The 15,371-nt window shown below is 37.8% G+C and overlaps 2 protein-coding genes across 3 annotated transcripts; both read right to left on the reverse strand.

Annotated features, from left to right (window-relative positions):
* Positions 1-999: 999 nt before the first annotated feature.
* On the reverse strand, positions 1,000-5,523 carry LOC100497161 (nicotinamide N-methyltransferase). 2 transcript variants are annotated; one of them, XM_031890742.1, is made up of 4 exons: positions 5,392-5,523; positions 4,937-5,096; positions 2,829-2,952; positions 1,000-1,617 (listed from the first exon to the last, which is right to left on the reverse strand). In XM_031890742.1, exons 1-4 carry the CDS (start codon positions 5,506-5,508, stop codon positions 1,188-1,190), a joined length of 831 nt encoding a protein of 276 aa, XP_031746602.1. In that variant the 5' UTR covers positions 5,509-5,523; the 3' UTR covers positions 1,000-1,187. The 2 variants fall into 2 exon arrangements, with proteins under 2 accessions (XP_031746602.1, XP_012825231.2); XM_012969777.3 differs by having other exon boundaries at positions 2,829-3,036.
* A 907-nt stretch (positions 5,524-6,430) lies between these two features.
* Positions 6,431-9,936, reverse strand: LOC100497323 (nicotinamide N-methyltransferase). The gene is made up of 4 exons (XM_002935091.3): positions 9,884-9,936; positions 9,434-9,593; positions 8,616-8,823; positions 6,431-7,829 (listed from the first exon to the last, which is right to left on the reverse strand). The coding sequence occupies exons 2-4, from the start codon at positions 9,579-9,581 to the stop codon at positions 7,400-7,402; spliced, it is 786 nt and encodes a 261-aa protein (XP_002935137.2). The 5' UTR covers positions 9,582-9,593; positions 9,884-9,936; the 3' UTR covers positions 6,431-7,399.
* Between the last annotated feature and the right edge of the window lie 5,435 nt (positions 9,937-15,371).

The following is a 15,371-nucleotide window of genomic DNA, read 5'->3' on the forward strand; positions in this document are numbered from 1 at the left end:
TTGACCCATTCAAATGTAAAAAGATTTGGGGAGCAACATAAAAGTTCCTGGGGTGCCAAATGAGGGCTCTGATTGGCTATTTGGTAGCCCCTATGTTGAGTGGCAGCCTACAGGAGGCTCTGTATGTCAGTACACCTGGCTATTATTCAACCAAAACTTACCTCCAAGCCAGAAATTCAAAAATAAGCACCTACTTTACTTCAACATCCAAGGGGCTGGTGAGTAACAGAACCGATTTTTGAAGTGGCAGAGAAAATTGCCATTTTAAGAATTAAGGGCCGCCCCCTGGGATCTGAGTTCTGCCTTTTGCTTCTATACTACTTCCTGTTACAGTTAGAGCTGCATTATTTCTGGTCATGTGGTCTCTGAGGGAGCACATAGTTGCATTATTTTCTGTCAGGGGATCTCTGAGGGAGCACATAGCTGCATTATTTCCTGTCAGGGGATCTATGAGGGAACACACAGCTGCATTATTTTCTGTCAGGGGATCTATGAGGGAACACACAGCTGCATTATTTCATGTCTGTCTCTAATGGATATAATTGGACCAGCCACAATGTCTTAAGTAAATAGGAAGCTACATTTACATAGTTACATATGGTTGAAAAAAGACCAGAGTCCATCAAGTTCAACCCATCCAAGTAAACCCAGCACACACAACCTATATATGACAAATATATGACTAAAGGTTAGAATAATTATTCCACAAGAGAAACAATTGTTGGTGGGAAAAAGGGACCCGTGGGTTATTTTTGTTCAATAAATTATACAGAATATATCTGGGTCAATCACGCAACACATCAGAAGAAGCTTGTTGTTTATAGTAAGATCCCTGCCATAAAGCAAATAGTAAGTGTTGCATTTTTTTCTCACAAAGGAAGTACAAACTTTTCCATGTGTAACAGGAAGTGACCTCTCCCATGGAAGCACATTTTGATCCATTCACTATTTCCTGTCAATTTTTTCTCAAAATAATACAGATTCACACAATATTACCCATTGTTTTCAAGACCAATCATTTTTATTTTTCACTATTGATGATGACGATGATGGCAGCCTTATAAAATCACATAAATTGGGAATATTTTATGCATTAGGGACACAAATCTAAGAGCAGATATAATAAAGCTAATCTAATTCAAGATTAATGAGAGAATATAATGGCAACTGGGTACGAATCTGACCAGTTAAACCGCCCTGTCTTTACGGCACACAAAATGGGCAATTGATTCATAATCGCACAAAGGTGATTCAAATTTACTCTTGTGAGTATCAGAGCTCAGGATACTGCACCCGGCTTCCATCAGAGCCTTTTGTATAAAATCTTCGTTGTACTTCAGTGCAGCAAACTTGTGTTGGCCGACCATGTAATAAGAGATGTTGATCAATGCCACCATGACCAGGTGACCTCCAATCTTGACAAGGGATAACAATTTTTTTAGAAGGTTTATATACATATCGTGATCTTTGCTAACTAGCTCCAAGTAATAAGTAGTGACTATACAATCTGCTTGGGGCAACACAACTTCACCCAATGGGTTCTCATTGGTGATGTCCCATTTTACTACTCGTTTGATCGCCCTTCTGGTTTTTTCTTCTTGCTTCTTGCACTCCGTACTGGAAAACAATACATTATTTGCTGTGCGTTTAAAGAATACGTAAATTAGCACTTTTTACCCTATTTATTGGAGGAGCTAGAGCTAGATGTTGAAAACTGACACATAACTATCAAGTAAAAGAGGGAGGGAAACCATAAGTCCAGTTTTCCCAAGAAAAAACCTTTTTCCTATAAGGTCTACTCTTGTGGGTTCTACTGCTGATGAGCTATCCAGAGAGTATGGATAGCTAATGACTGTTTAGTTGCCCTTCAAAAAGGCATTCTATAACTCAGTGGTTCTCAACCTTCCTAATGCCGCAACCATTTAACACAGTTCCTCATGTTGTGGTGACCCCCAGCCATAAAATTATTCCTAAGACCATCGGAAATATGTGTTTTCCAATGGTCTTAGGCGACCCCTGTGAAAGGGATTCGACCCCCAAAGTGGTCACGACCGACAGGTTGAGAACCGCTGCTAAAACTGAAGATCTATAAGTTCTCCACTGGTGAGACCTACTGTTGATGAGGTATCCAGAGAGTTTGGACAGCCAATGAAACAAAGTTTTGTTGCCATTGAAAAAAGCATTCTATATCTGAACATCTATACTCCATTGGTGGGCCCTACTGCTCATGGGGCATCTAGTTTTGGGACCTATGCTCCATTGAGAACCTCTGTTGAGATAAAATGACCCCCAACAAGGTAAACTTATTTTCTGACCTGAAATTCCCTCAGGGTGCCTATACCATTTTTTTCATATAGTACAACAAAGTAGTTTTGTCCATATTAAAATATAAAGAATCTTACAACTCCCAACCTTATATTAGGGCACCTATGCAGGAGCAAGATTCACACAAATGAGCATAGTGATTTGTTTATTAATATGGTAAAGTGCCCAACCATTTAGGCTTAGTCACATGGGATATTTTGGTTGGGCTGAGCCATTAAGCAACATTTTGGGCTGATCTCAGATAGAAACACTTTGGGTTGACATAGGGCCCTAAACAAAGTCCCAAAAGAGCTGTTGCTTTAAAACTACTACCCTGTTATTTCTGAACTATAATCCCCACCATACTTAAACCTTTGAAAATATTTTGCAATATGTTGGGGGTGTAACTTGTAGTTCAGCAAATTTCAAATACATTATGGTTAAGCAACCGTGATCCCATTTAAGGCCACCACAGGTTCTTTAAACCAAAAAAATAACACAACCATGGCCTTCAATCATCTCACCTTTGCCCTTTAAGTGAGCAAACAAACTCTACGACGTGGGATTGTTCTACAGCTCCGGGCTCGTTTCTCAACCAGCTCTCCAAGGCTTTCATACAGCAGTCTGAAGATTCCAGCACAATAATATCTTTGAAGAAATCAATGGCAACAAAGTTTTCGAACAATGAGGCGCCAATTGAAATATTAATCAACGTTTCTCCTTTGACAGAACCTACAGCCAAAAAGAAAAATAACTGCAATATTTCTAGTATAAATAAATCTAAAGCAACTGGACTTGTTTGGTAATCATTGAAGACGTTTCACTACTCATCCGAGCAGCTTCTTCAGTTCAACTGACTGGTATGGGAAGTCCTCAGCATATATACTCTTCCACTAATCCAATCACAATGGCACTTCGTAACTCTTCAGAAAGGTGGCATCTGAAACTCACAGAGGTGTGAATGCTGTGGAGTTACTTTGAAAGGATTACCCAAGTATCATGCAACTCTTCAAACAGGTGTTACTTGTTAGAGTTGCATGAATGGATGTGTGAACACAAACTGGGGGTCATTAGAACTCTACACCACAGGGTGGAAAGTGTGACAACTGATACAGAGTCCAAGGACAAGGAATGTAAACATCTCAGAGGAGCACTGAAAGCTTGTGGCTACCCAGACTGGGCCTTTGTCAAAACAAGAGCAACTAAGCCCAACAGGAACCCCAAAAAGGAATAACCATCCTGAGGCAGAGAGAAGGCGCAATATAGTCACCCCCATATGTAGCAGGAGTATCGGAGAAACTCAGGAGAATTTTCAACAAACACCACATCCCTGTGTTTTTCAAACCTAGCAACACACTGAGACAAAAACTTGTACACCCAAAGGATCCAACACCAAAGGAAAAACAAAGCAATGTTGTATACGCAGTCCAGTGTAGGGAGGAGTGCACAGACATTTACACTGGGGAGACAAAGCAACTGCTCTCCAAGCGAATGGCTCAGCATAGGAGGGTGAACACTACAGGCCATGACTCTGCTGTATTTCTACACCTAAAAGACAAGGGACACTCCTTTGAAAATAGCAACGTCCAAATTTTGTATTTTGAAAGAGGTGTAAAAGAGGCCATTCATGTCAAAGTGGAGAAACCATCCCTAAACAGAGGCGGGGGACTTCAACACCATCTGTCTGCTACATACAATGCTGTTCTAACATCTGTACCCCGGCAGTTTCAGAACTCTTTACACATCCATTCATGCAACTCTAACAAGTAACACCTGTTTGAAGAGTTGAATGATACTTTGGTAATCCTTTCAAAGTAACTCCACAGCATTCACACCTCTGTGAGTTTCAGATGTCACCTTTCTGAAGAGTTACAAAGTGCCATTGTGATTGGATTAGTGGAAGAGTATAAATGCTGAGGACTTCCCATACCAGTCAGTTGAACTGAAGAAGCTGCTCGGATGAGTAGTGAAACGTCTTCAATGATTACCAAACAAGTCCAGTTGCTTTAAATTTATTTATACTAGATATACCATGACCTGGATGAATGAAAATCTTCATTAACATAACTGCAATATTGTTTACTTTTGAACATTGACGATTTAGTTTGGGATTCATCATATTTTCTATAAGGTATAGATCCCTATATGATGTGGCCTCAAAGCACTGGACAATTCAATTATTTTCAAGAAAACTTGTATTTTTCATGGGAAAAAAACATTTTTGGTTCATCTGTTATGTGTAGAAACCATGAAACCACTAATACAAAACTATCAAAATGATGTAGAAGTCAATGGGAGCTGTCCTAGAAAAATTATAACACTATTTATGCTTTTAGAGGTTTTCAGGGGTGGGGGGGTTGTTCGGTTTTCCATAAACAGCCACAACCATTCATGGAAAAATGTAAAAACCACAAAAAAAAGTTCTGGTTTTCACAGTTTTACCACTTTTTTTTTGTTTGTGCTTTTTTTCTTTTTTAAAGGCTCTTTCAATGAGAATGTTGATATATGGGCCTCTAATGTTTGTTATTTATTGAAATTTGTTTTAAATGTATTTTAATATTATGTGATGTATGGATATTACAATTCTGGTTGGCTTTCTGTATTCCCAGTATTGATAATGTAGCTCACACACCTGATGAGAATAATTTATAGAGAAATCTCAGGGGATCTTCCAACAGCTCCTTCTTAGAAATGGACTTATCAGCCCCGACGTACGTGTCAAAGAGACAACAGGGATCAAGCTCCTCATCGTGGTAGTCCTTATGGTCTGCGCAGCTCATAGTGAGGTTTTCCTAAAAGAGCCATAATATTATTAGCAAAGGTCACTTAATATCTTTTAACTGGAAATCAAATGTATGAATTAATACTAAATAACGAGAAGGAACAAATATGTAATGCTCAGAAATCATTAGGTTTTAGGGTTTTTCATACCATGAACCAATAGGATTTCAGCAAGGAACAACAACGCATACTGTTATAGAATATAAAATTAATATACACATATAATATAAACTATATGTCAGCTAGATCTCAATACAATGCTTCTCAGTGTCACATCTCATGTAGTTCAGATGAAACATCAAATACCTTGGAATTTGCCGTAATCGACACTCTCGCCTGGAATCCTGGGTGATATTCTGGAAGGAGACAGTTGGCACAAGATGCTGGATACATACAGGAGATACACTCCTTGGGTCTGGGCATTTATTGTGGCTGAAAATAATGAATAATCAATGTATTTTTTACAAAGCATGTCAGCAGAGACCATGTGACAGTGAGTAAAGAGACCATGATTTGTCTGCTACAATTAGAAAATAGATTAGATTTTTACTCAGACTTTATTTGAACAATAAATTTTAGTTTATGTAAGTAAATACCTAAAGGATATGGGGAGTGTTTTTCAGGGAAATTTCCCATGACTCGGTACAGGATTTGCTCCATCCGACATTCAGCTGATTTTTGTTTGTTAAATTAGTAAATATAACTGCCACGTCTATCAAAATTGCACGAAAATATTTTTGTTCATACAGTGTCTACAGAAAAAATATGAGAGGGTGCTGCATACCCCCATCAAAGGAACATAAACACAAAGGGGCAGATTTAACAAAATGTGAGATTAGAGCTCACCCCAGAAAAATTCACCCACTCTATATTTATTCCTATGGGATTTTTAGAAGCATATTTATCAAATGGTTAACTCTAACATTTAACCATTGGTAAATATGCTTCTTAAAATCTCCAAATCCCATAGGAATAAATAGAGAGTGGGTGAATTTTTCTGTGGTGAGTGATAATCTTACATTTTGATAAATTGGCCCCCTTGTATTTAGATCAATTTTACAATTCTTTTCTTGCACATAAAATCACAGAGAAAAATATGATTGTTGATAAATCTGCTCCTAAGAGCATGAAGATAGCCAAAATTGTAGAGCCGTATCCCCAACCTTTTTGACCCATTCACATGTAAAAAGATTTGGGGAGCAACATAGGCATGAAAAAGTTTCTGGGGGTGCCAAATGAGGGCTCTGATTGGCTATTTGGTAGCCCCTATGTTGAGTGGCAGCCTACAGGAGGCTCTGTTTGTCAGTACACCTGGTTATTATTCAACCAAAACTTACCTCCAAGCCAGAAATTCAAAAATAAGCACCTACTTTACTTCAACATCCAAGGGGCTGGTGAGTAACAGAACAGATTTTTGAAGTGGCAGAGAAAATTGCCATTTTAAGAATTAAGGGCCGCCCCCTGGGATCTGAGTTCTGCCTTTTGCTTCCATACTACTTCCTGTTACAGTTAGAGCTGCATTATTTCTGGTCATGTCGTCTCTGAGGGAGCACATAGCTGCATAGTCAGGGGATCTATGAGGGAACACACAGCTGCATTATTTCCTGTCAGGGGATCTATGAGGGAACACACAGCTGCATTATTTCATGTCTGTCTCTAATGGATATAATTGGACCAGCCACAATGTCTTAAGTAAATAGGAAGCTAAATTTACATAGTTACATAGGGTTGAAAAAAGACCAGAGTCCATCAAGTTCAACCCATCCAAGTAAACCCAGCACACACAACCTATATATGACAAATATATGACTAAAGGTTAGAATAATTATTCCACAAGAGAAACAATTGTTGGTGGGAAAAAGGGACCCGTGGGTTATTTTTGTTCAATAAATTATACAGAATATATCTGGGTCAATCACGCAACACATCAGAAGAAGCTTGTTGTTTATAGTAAGATCCCTGCCATAAAGCAAATAGTAAGTGTTGCATTTTTTTCTCACAAAGGAAGTACAAACTTTTCCATGTGTAACAGGAAGTGACCTCTCCCATGGAAGCACATTTTGATCCATTCACTATTTCCTGTCAATTTTTTCTCAAAATAATACAGATTCACACAATATTACCCATTGTTTTCAAGACCAATCATTTTTATTTTTCACTATTGATGATGACGATGATGTCAGCCTTATAAAATCACATAAATTGGGAATATTTTATGCATTAGGGACACAAATCTAAGAGCAGATATAATAAAGCTAATCTAATTCAAGATTAATGAGAGAATATAATGACAACTGGGTACGAATCTGAACAGTTAAACCACCCTGTCTTTACGGCACACAAAATGGGCAATTGATTCATAATCGGACAAAGCTGATTCAAATTTACTCTTGTGAGTATCAGAGCTCAGGATACTACACCCGGCTTCCGTCAGAGCCTTTTGTATAAAATCTTCGTTACACTTCAGTGCACCAAACTTGTGTTGGCCGGCCATGTAATAAGAGATGTTGATCAATGCCACCATGGCCAGGTGACCTTCAATCTTCAGAAGGGATAACAATTTCTTTAGAAGGTTTATATACATATTGTGATCTTTGCTAACTAGCTCCAAGTAATAAGTAATGACTATACAATCTGCTTGGGGCAACACAACTTTACCCAATGGGTTCTCATTGGTGATGTCCCATTTTACTACTTGTTTGATCACCCTTCTGGTTTTTTCTTCTTGCTTCTTGCACTCCGTACTGGAAAACAATACATTATTTGCTGTGCGTTTGAAGAATACATAAATTAGCACTTTTTACCCTATTTATTGAAGGAGCTAGAGCTAGATGTTGAAAACTGATACATAACTATCAAGTAAAAGAGGGAGGGAAACCATAAGTCTAGTTTTCCCAAGAAAAAACCTTTTTCCTATTAGGTCTACTCTGGTTGGATAGCTAATGACAGTTTAGTTGCCCTTGAAAAAGGCATTCTATAACTGAGCATATAGTTCATGGGGCATCTAGTTTTGGGATCTATGCTCCATTGAAAACCTCTGTTGAGATAAAACAGAGGTAAACCAGGTAAACTTATTTCCTGACCTGAAATTCCTTCAGGGTGCCTATACCATGTTTTTCATATAGTACAACAAAGTAGTTTTGTCTGTATGAGAATATAAAGAATCAAACTACTCCCAGCATTATATTAGGGCACCTATGCAGGAGCAAGATTAACATAAATGAGCAATGAGTTGGGATGACATTTGGGAACATTTTGGGATGATCTCAGATAGAAACACTTTGGGTTGACATAGGGCCCTGAACAAAGATCCTAAAGAGACGTTGCTTTAAAACTACCACCCTGTTATTTCTGGACTATAATCCCCACCATACTTTAACGTTTGAAAATATTTTGCAATATGTTGGGGGTGTATCTTGTAGTCCAGCTAAATCCAAATACATTATGGTTAAGCAACAGTGGTTAGATCCAATTTAAACTAGATCTTACCAAAAAAACAATAACACAACCATGGCCTTCAATCATCTTACCTTTGCCCTTTAAGTGAGCAAACAAACTCTACGACGTGGGATTGTTCTACAGCTCCAGGTTCATTTCTCAAGCAGCTCTCTATAGCTTTTATACAGCAGTCTGAAGATTCCAGCATAATAATATCTTTGAAGAAATCAGCGGCAACAAAGTTTACGGACAATGAGGCGCCAATTGAAATATTAATCAACATTTCTCCCTTCACAGAACCTACAGCCGAAAAGAAAAATAACTGAAATATTATTTACTTTTGAACGTTGACGGTTTAGTTTGGGATTCATCATATTTTCTACAAGGTATAGATTTGCCCAAGCCCACACAGAACCCCTATATGATGTGGCCTCAAAGCACTGGACAATTCAATTATTTTAAAGAAAACTTTTTTCTATTTTTGGTTCATCTGTTATGGGTAGAAACCATGAAACCACTTATACAAAACTGTCAACATGATGTAGAAGTCAATAGGAGCTGTCCTAGAAAAATTGTAACACTATTCATGCTTTTAGAGGTTTTCGGGGGTGGGGTTTGTTTGGTTTTCCATAAATCTTCATGAAAGTCCACAACCATTCATGGAAAAATGTAAAAACCACAAAAAAAGTTCTGGTTTTAACAGTTTTACCACTTTTTTTTTTGTTTGTGCTTTTTAAAAAAAAAAAATTCTCTTTCAATGAAAATGTTGATATATGGGGCTCTAATGTTTGTTATTTATTGGAATTTGTATTGAATTTATCTAAATATTATGTGAAGTATGGATATTATAATTCTATCACCCTTTGGTTGGCTTTCAGTATTCTCAATATTGATAATGGGGGTCACATACCTGAGGAGAATAATTTATAGAGAAATCTCAGAGGATCTTCCAGCAGCTCCTTCTTAGAAATGGTCTTATCATCCCCACCGTACGTGTCAAAGAGACAACAGGGATCAAGCTCCTCATCGTGGTAGTCCTTATGGTCTGCGCAGCTCATAGTGAGGTTCTTCTAAAAATGCCATTATATTATTAGCAATGGTCAAAATATCTTTTAACCGGAATTCAAATGTATGCATTAGTACTAAATAACGAGAAGGAACAAATGTGTAATGCTCAGAAATCATTGGGTTTTAGGGTTTTTCATACCATGAAGCATGAATTTCAGCAAGGAACAACAACCATACTGTTATAGAATATAAAATTAATATAAACATATAATATAAACTATATGTCAGCTATATCTCAATACAATGCTTCTCAATGTCACATCTCATGTAGTTGAAATGAAACATCAAATACCTTGGAATTTGCTGTAAACAAAACTCTTGCCTGGAATCCTGGATGGAAGGAGACAGTTGGCACAAGATGCTGGATACATACCTTGGGTCTGTGCATTTATTGTTGCTGAAAATCATGAATAATCAATGTATCATTTACAAAGAATGTCAGCAAGTAAAGAGACCATGTGTTGTTTGCTACAATTAGAAAATATATTAGATTTTTACTCAGACTGTATTTGAACAATAAATTTCAGTTTATTTAAGTAATGAAACAAAAACATGAGAGCGGCTGTAACCTAAAGGATATGTGGAGTGTTTCTCAGGGAAATTTCCCAAGACTCGGTACAGGATTTGCTCCATCTGACATTTAGCTGATTTTTCTTTGTAAAATTAGTAAATATAACTGCCACGTCTATCAAAATTGCACAAACATATTTTTGTTCATACAGTGTCTACAGAAAAAATATAAGAGGGTGCTGCATACCACCATCAAAGGAACATAAACACAAAGGGGCAGATTTAACAAAATGTGAGATCAGAGCTCACCACAGAAAAATTCACCCACTCTCATCTACATGAACTCGAAAAGTTTTTTAGATGGTGAATCTCATATCTCAATCCCTAAACTGCACTTACTAACGATAAACAATTGAATTAAAAAATATATTAGATTTTTATTTGAACAATAAATTTTATTTTATGTACTTTGTAAATAAAGAAACAAAAACATGAGAGCGACTGTAAATACCTAAAGGATATGTGGAGTGTTTCTCAGGGAAATTTCCCATGACTCAGTACAGAATTTGGTCCATCTGACATTCAGCTGATTTTTCTTAGTTAAATTAGTAAATATAACAGTCTATCAAAATTGCACACAAAATATTTTTGTTTATACAGTGTCTACAGAAAAAATATAAGAGGGTGCTGCATACCCCCATCAAAGGAACATAAACACAAAGGGGCAGATTTAACAAAATTTGAGATCAGAGCTCACCACAGAAAAATTCAACCACTCTCTATTTATTGCTATGGGATTTTTAGAAGCATATTTATCAAATGGTTAACTCTAACTTTTAACTATTGGTAAATACACTTCTTAAAATCCCCAAATCCCATAGGAATAAATAGAGAGTGGGTGAATTTTTCTGTGGTGAGCGATAATCTTACATTTTGATAAATCGTCCCCCTTGTATTTGGCTCAATTTTACAAATCTTTTCTTGCACAAAAAATCATGCTGTGGGGCAGATTTATTAAAATTCCATAATTTCTAATATTTTTTTTTTAATTCAATTAAACTTGTTTTCCCGAATGTCTATTACTTACTAAAAAAATGGCACAAGGAAAAGTAGCTGAGAAAAAAGTTGTAAAAAAAACTTTTTCGAATTGTTGCTGTGAAAATCCCAAATTTATTGAACTGTTGCTGTGACAAATCGAAAAAGTTTTTTTTTACAACTTTTCTCACGATTTACTAAAATTCCACAATTTCTAATTTTTTTTAATTTTCAAATTCAACTAAACTTGTTTTCCCGAATGTCTGTTATTTACTAAAAAAAAAGGCACAAGGAAAAGTTGCTGCGAGAACAGTTGTAAAAAAAACTTTTTCGAATTGTTGCTGTCAAAATCCCAACTTTATCGAACTGTTGCTGTGACAATTCGAAAAAGTTTATTTTTACAACTTTTCTCATGATTTACTAAAATTCCACAATTTCTAATTTTTTTTAATTTTCAAATTCAACTAAACTTGTTTTCCCGAATGTCTGTTACGGCACAAGGAAAAGTTGCTTTTTTAAAAAACTTTTTTGAATTGTTGCTGCAAAAATCCCCACTTTATCGAACTGTCAATGCGACACTTTAAAAAAGTCAAGTTTTCGGACAAAACCCAGAAAAATCTCTAAAGTTCTTGAGACAAAAGAAAGAACTTCAAGAAAAGGAAAGGGACCTTTGCATTGACTTCTGCATGAAGTGGACAAGTTTAACCTGGTGAATTGTAGGATTCAGTTAAGGATTCAGATTCGGACGAATCCATGCTCCTTGCTGAACCAAATCCTAATCCTAAAAATCTTGACTGTTTGTCACTTAAACACGGAAGTTGAAAATGTAACCTAATTAGCATATGCTAATTAAGATTTAACCCTTCTGTAACCCTTACGCTCCACAAGAAAAAAAATCGAATACCTCGAAGTAATAAGACTGCAAAATAATGGCTAGGGCATCTTCCATTGACTTCTGCATGACCTCCCAAGCTTTCAGAGGGTGTATTTTTATATTTGCATTTACATGAATTTGACACATAATAAATAGCAAAAAAAATAACTTTTATTAAAGCAAAAAAATATGAATCACAGAGAAAAATATGATTGTTGATAAATCTGCTCCTGAGAGCATGAAGATCCCCAACCCTTTTGACCCATTCAAATGTTAAAATATTTGGAGAGCAACATAGACATGAAAAATGTTTCTGGGGGTGCCAAATGAGGGCTCTGATTGGCTATTTGGTAGCCCCTATGTTGAATGGCAGCCTACAGGAGGCTCTCCTCACCATCCAAGGGGGTGGTGAGTAACGGAACAGATTTTTGAAGTAGCAGAGAAAATTGCCATTTTAAGAATTAAGGGCCACCCCCTGGGATCTGAGTTCTGCCTTTTGCTTCCACATTACTTCCTATTACAGTTAGAGCTGCATTATTTCTGGTCATGTGGTCTCTGAGGGAGCACATAGCTGCATTATTTCCTGTCAGGTGATCTCTGAGGAAGCCCACAGCTGCATTATTTCCTGTCAGGTGATCTCTGAGGAAGCCCACAGCTGCATTATTTCCTGTCGGGGGATCTCTGAGGGAGCACACAGCTGCATTATTTCCTGTCAGGTGATCTCACAAATCACAAAATGGTGGCTAAAGGGAAAGGATGTAAAAGGGCAATATTTACTGTTATATATATTCCAGTTTGGGGAGATTCTTTAAAAGGTCACTTAATATAATATAAACTGTTGGTTATGTATTCATTCTGTGGGTATAGTTTTCCTTTAAGGCATTTGACATTATAAAAGCTAGTATACTTGTCCTTTATTTTTTATTTTTTTTGGTTTGCCCTTTTCCATGACCACATGCTAAAAACAGCATTAGTAACGGACTGCGGGTCAATGAATAAAGTGTAAATATATCTTTATTACAATGATGATTACAATGGTTCAGCAACCACACATTTGACATTCCAAATATCATTATAATATTGCACTAATTATACCCACAGATCAGAGGTGATGCCCTAAACCAGTGCTGTCCAACTTCTGCGGTGCCGAGGGCCGGAATTTCTCTAGCATACATGGTGGAGGGCCGCTAATGGAAGCCAGTTTTGGCCACTCCCCCTTTTTGAACCACACCCACTTCAAACCACACCCATTTTATCACAATGGTGGTAGTGCAGCAAAAACCCAAATGCTTGGTCCTCACTGCGGGGATATCAACAGTTATTCATATATGAAAGAATTATACATAACTACACACCTTAGGGACCTTAGGGACCATTTAATGGCTGTTTCTAACTACTAATAAACTCCCAGAACACACCCCTGCCAGGTTCACCTCTCACAGGCAGCATAGGGCAGGCCAACACACAGGCAGCACTCTGCTTCCCTTATGCTGCCTATGTGTGCCATACTCTACCTGCCCTTTGCTGCCTGTGTGTGCCATACTCTGCCTACCCTATGCTGACTGTGTGTTCCATACCTTCCCTACCCTATACTGCCTATGTGCCATACTTTGCCTCCCCTATGCTGCCTGTGTGTGCCATACTCTACCTGCCCTATGCTGCCTGTGTGTGCCATACTCTGCCTACCCTATGCTGACTGTGTGTTCCATACCTTCCCTATACTGCCTATGTGCCATACTTTGCCTCCCCTATGCTGTGCCTGTGTGTGCCATACTCTACCTGCCCTATGCTGCCTGTGTGTGCCATACTCTGCCTACCCTATGCTGACTGTGTGTTCCATACCTTCCCTGCCCTATACTGCCTATGTGCCATACTTTGCCTCCCCTATGCTGTCTGTGTGTGCCATATACACAGGCAGCATAGTCCAGGCACTACATACAATGTCTGAGGTGTGAACAGTTGAACAATGTGGGGATTACATGTTTAAACAATACAGGGGGATTACAGCCTGAATCTGAGGTGAGAACCATGCAGGGGGCCAGTTAATCTCAGTACTGATACTATTTAAAGCTTACACAAAGGTAAGCCATCAAAGCAGCCAGACAGGTGGGGGGCCACACAGAGGGGGGTCGCGGGCCGCCAGTTGGACAGCACTGCCCTAAACCAACAAATCAAAAGCTATTTAAAGCAGAGCATTTAATAAAACTCTATAATTTCTCATTTTTTTACATCTTCAAACTTGTCTAAACTCATTTACTCATATGTCTAGCATTTACTAAGAAAATAAGATAGAAAAAGTTGCCAAAAATGTGAATTTTTTTGAGTCGCCTCTCTGAAACTGCAATTTTTTTCGAATTGTTGCACAAAAACCAGCGTCAAACATCTGGAACAAAAAAAAAGAACTTCCTGGAAAGTGGGGATATCTGCCATTGACTTCTATATGAACTCGGCAAGTTTTAGACGGCAAATTGTTGGATTTAGATTTATAGCCATTTTAGACACATAGTAAATTTTGAAAAAATTGTGACTTTTTTCACTTTTTTCAAATGGTTATTAAATGTGCCCCAAAGTGTGAATTTTTTCATCAGGTATGGGTTTGCAGCGAATTTCCGCATTTCGGCATTGGTTAATTGGTTAGCAAACTTCTGTGAAAATTTGCGGCTAAATATTTTTTTTTGCTCGTCAAATTGGGCGTGGTCGCATCAAAAAAGGGTGTGGTTGTGTCAAATCGGGTGCAGTTGCGGCAAAAAAGGGTGCGGGCACATATAAAAAGGGCACGGTCAGGTCAAAATCGTGTCAGAAAAGTGTGGGCGACAAGAAAAAAATAGACGTGGGTGACAAAAATAGCTGCGGGTGACAAAAAAAGCACAGGCGACAAAAAAAATCGCGTGGCAAATGCTTTTCGTGAATTTTTCGCTGTTTTGCGAATTGGGACAGATTCGCTCATCACTACACATGAGTTCCTGCACCAGTGGAGCTTACAATCTAAGAACCCTATCAAATTTACATACACACGAAAGTAAATTTTATCAGGGCCAATTAATCTGCCTCTATATTTTTAGAATGTGGAAGGAAACTGGAGGAAAACCCATGTAGACACTGGAAAGAATAGACACTCCTTGCAGATAGTGCCCTGGCTGGAATACAGTCTAGAACCCTATATCTAAGTTTATAAATGAATGGGAAATCCACAAATTTTTTGACACGCAACATTTTAGCCATTTCCTGATTTTTTTTTTCAAATGATTCACTCATTTTTCAGAGAAGCGAAATGGGGCAGATTCACCCATCAGTAACTATTAGTAATGTAATCATTTCAATGAACTCTGCCTATGAGCTTTACCTATGAAGAATCGGTAAT

The sequence above is a fragment of the Xenopus tropicalis genome, chromosome 8 (assembly GCF_000004195.4).
Source record: "Xenopus tropicalis strain Nigerian chromosome 8, UCB_Xtro_10.0, whole genome shotgun sequence".
NCBI lineage: Eukaryota > Metazoa > Chordata > Amphibia > Anura > Pipidae > Xenopus > Xenopus tropicalis.

Coding starts and splice junctions, on each gene's coding strand:
- LOC100497323 (XM_002935091.3), bottom strand. CDS start 9,581: ATGAGCTGCGCAGACCATAAGGACTACCACGATGAGGAGCTTGATCCC. Junction 8,824..9,433: donor CTATAAATTATTCTCCTCAG/GTATGTGACCCC, acceptor TTTCGGCTGTAG/GTTCTGTGAAGGGAGAAATG. Junction 7,830..8,615: donor TGCTCACTTAAAGGGCAAAG/GTAAGATGATTG, acceptor ATTGTTTTCCAG/TACGGAGTGCAAGAAGCAAG.
- LOC100497161 (XM_012969777.3), bottom strand. CDS start 5,508: ATGCCCAGACCCAAGGAGTGTATCTCCTGTATGTATCCAGCATCTTGT. Junction 3,037..4,936: donor CTATAAATTATTCTCATCAG/GTGTGTGAGCTA, acceptor TTTTGGCTGTAG/GTTCTGTCAAAGGAGAAACG. Junction 1,618..2,828: donor TGCTCACTTAAAGGGCAAAG/GTGAGATGATTG, acceptor ATTGTTTTCCAG/TACGGAGTGCAAGAAGCAAG.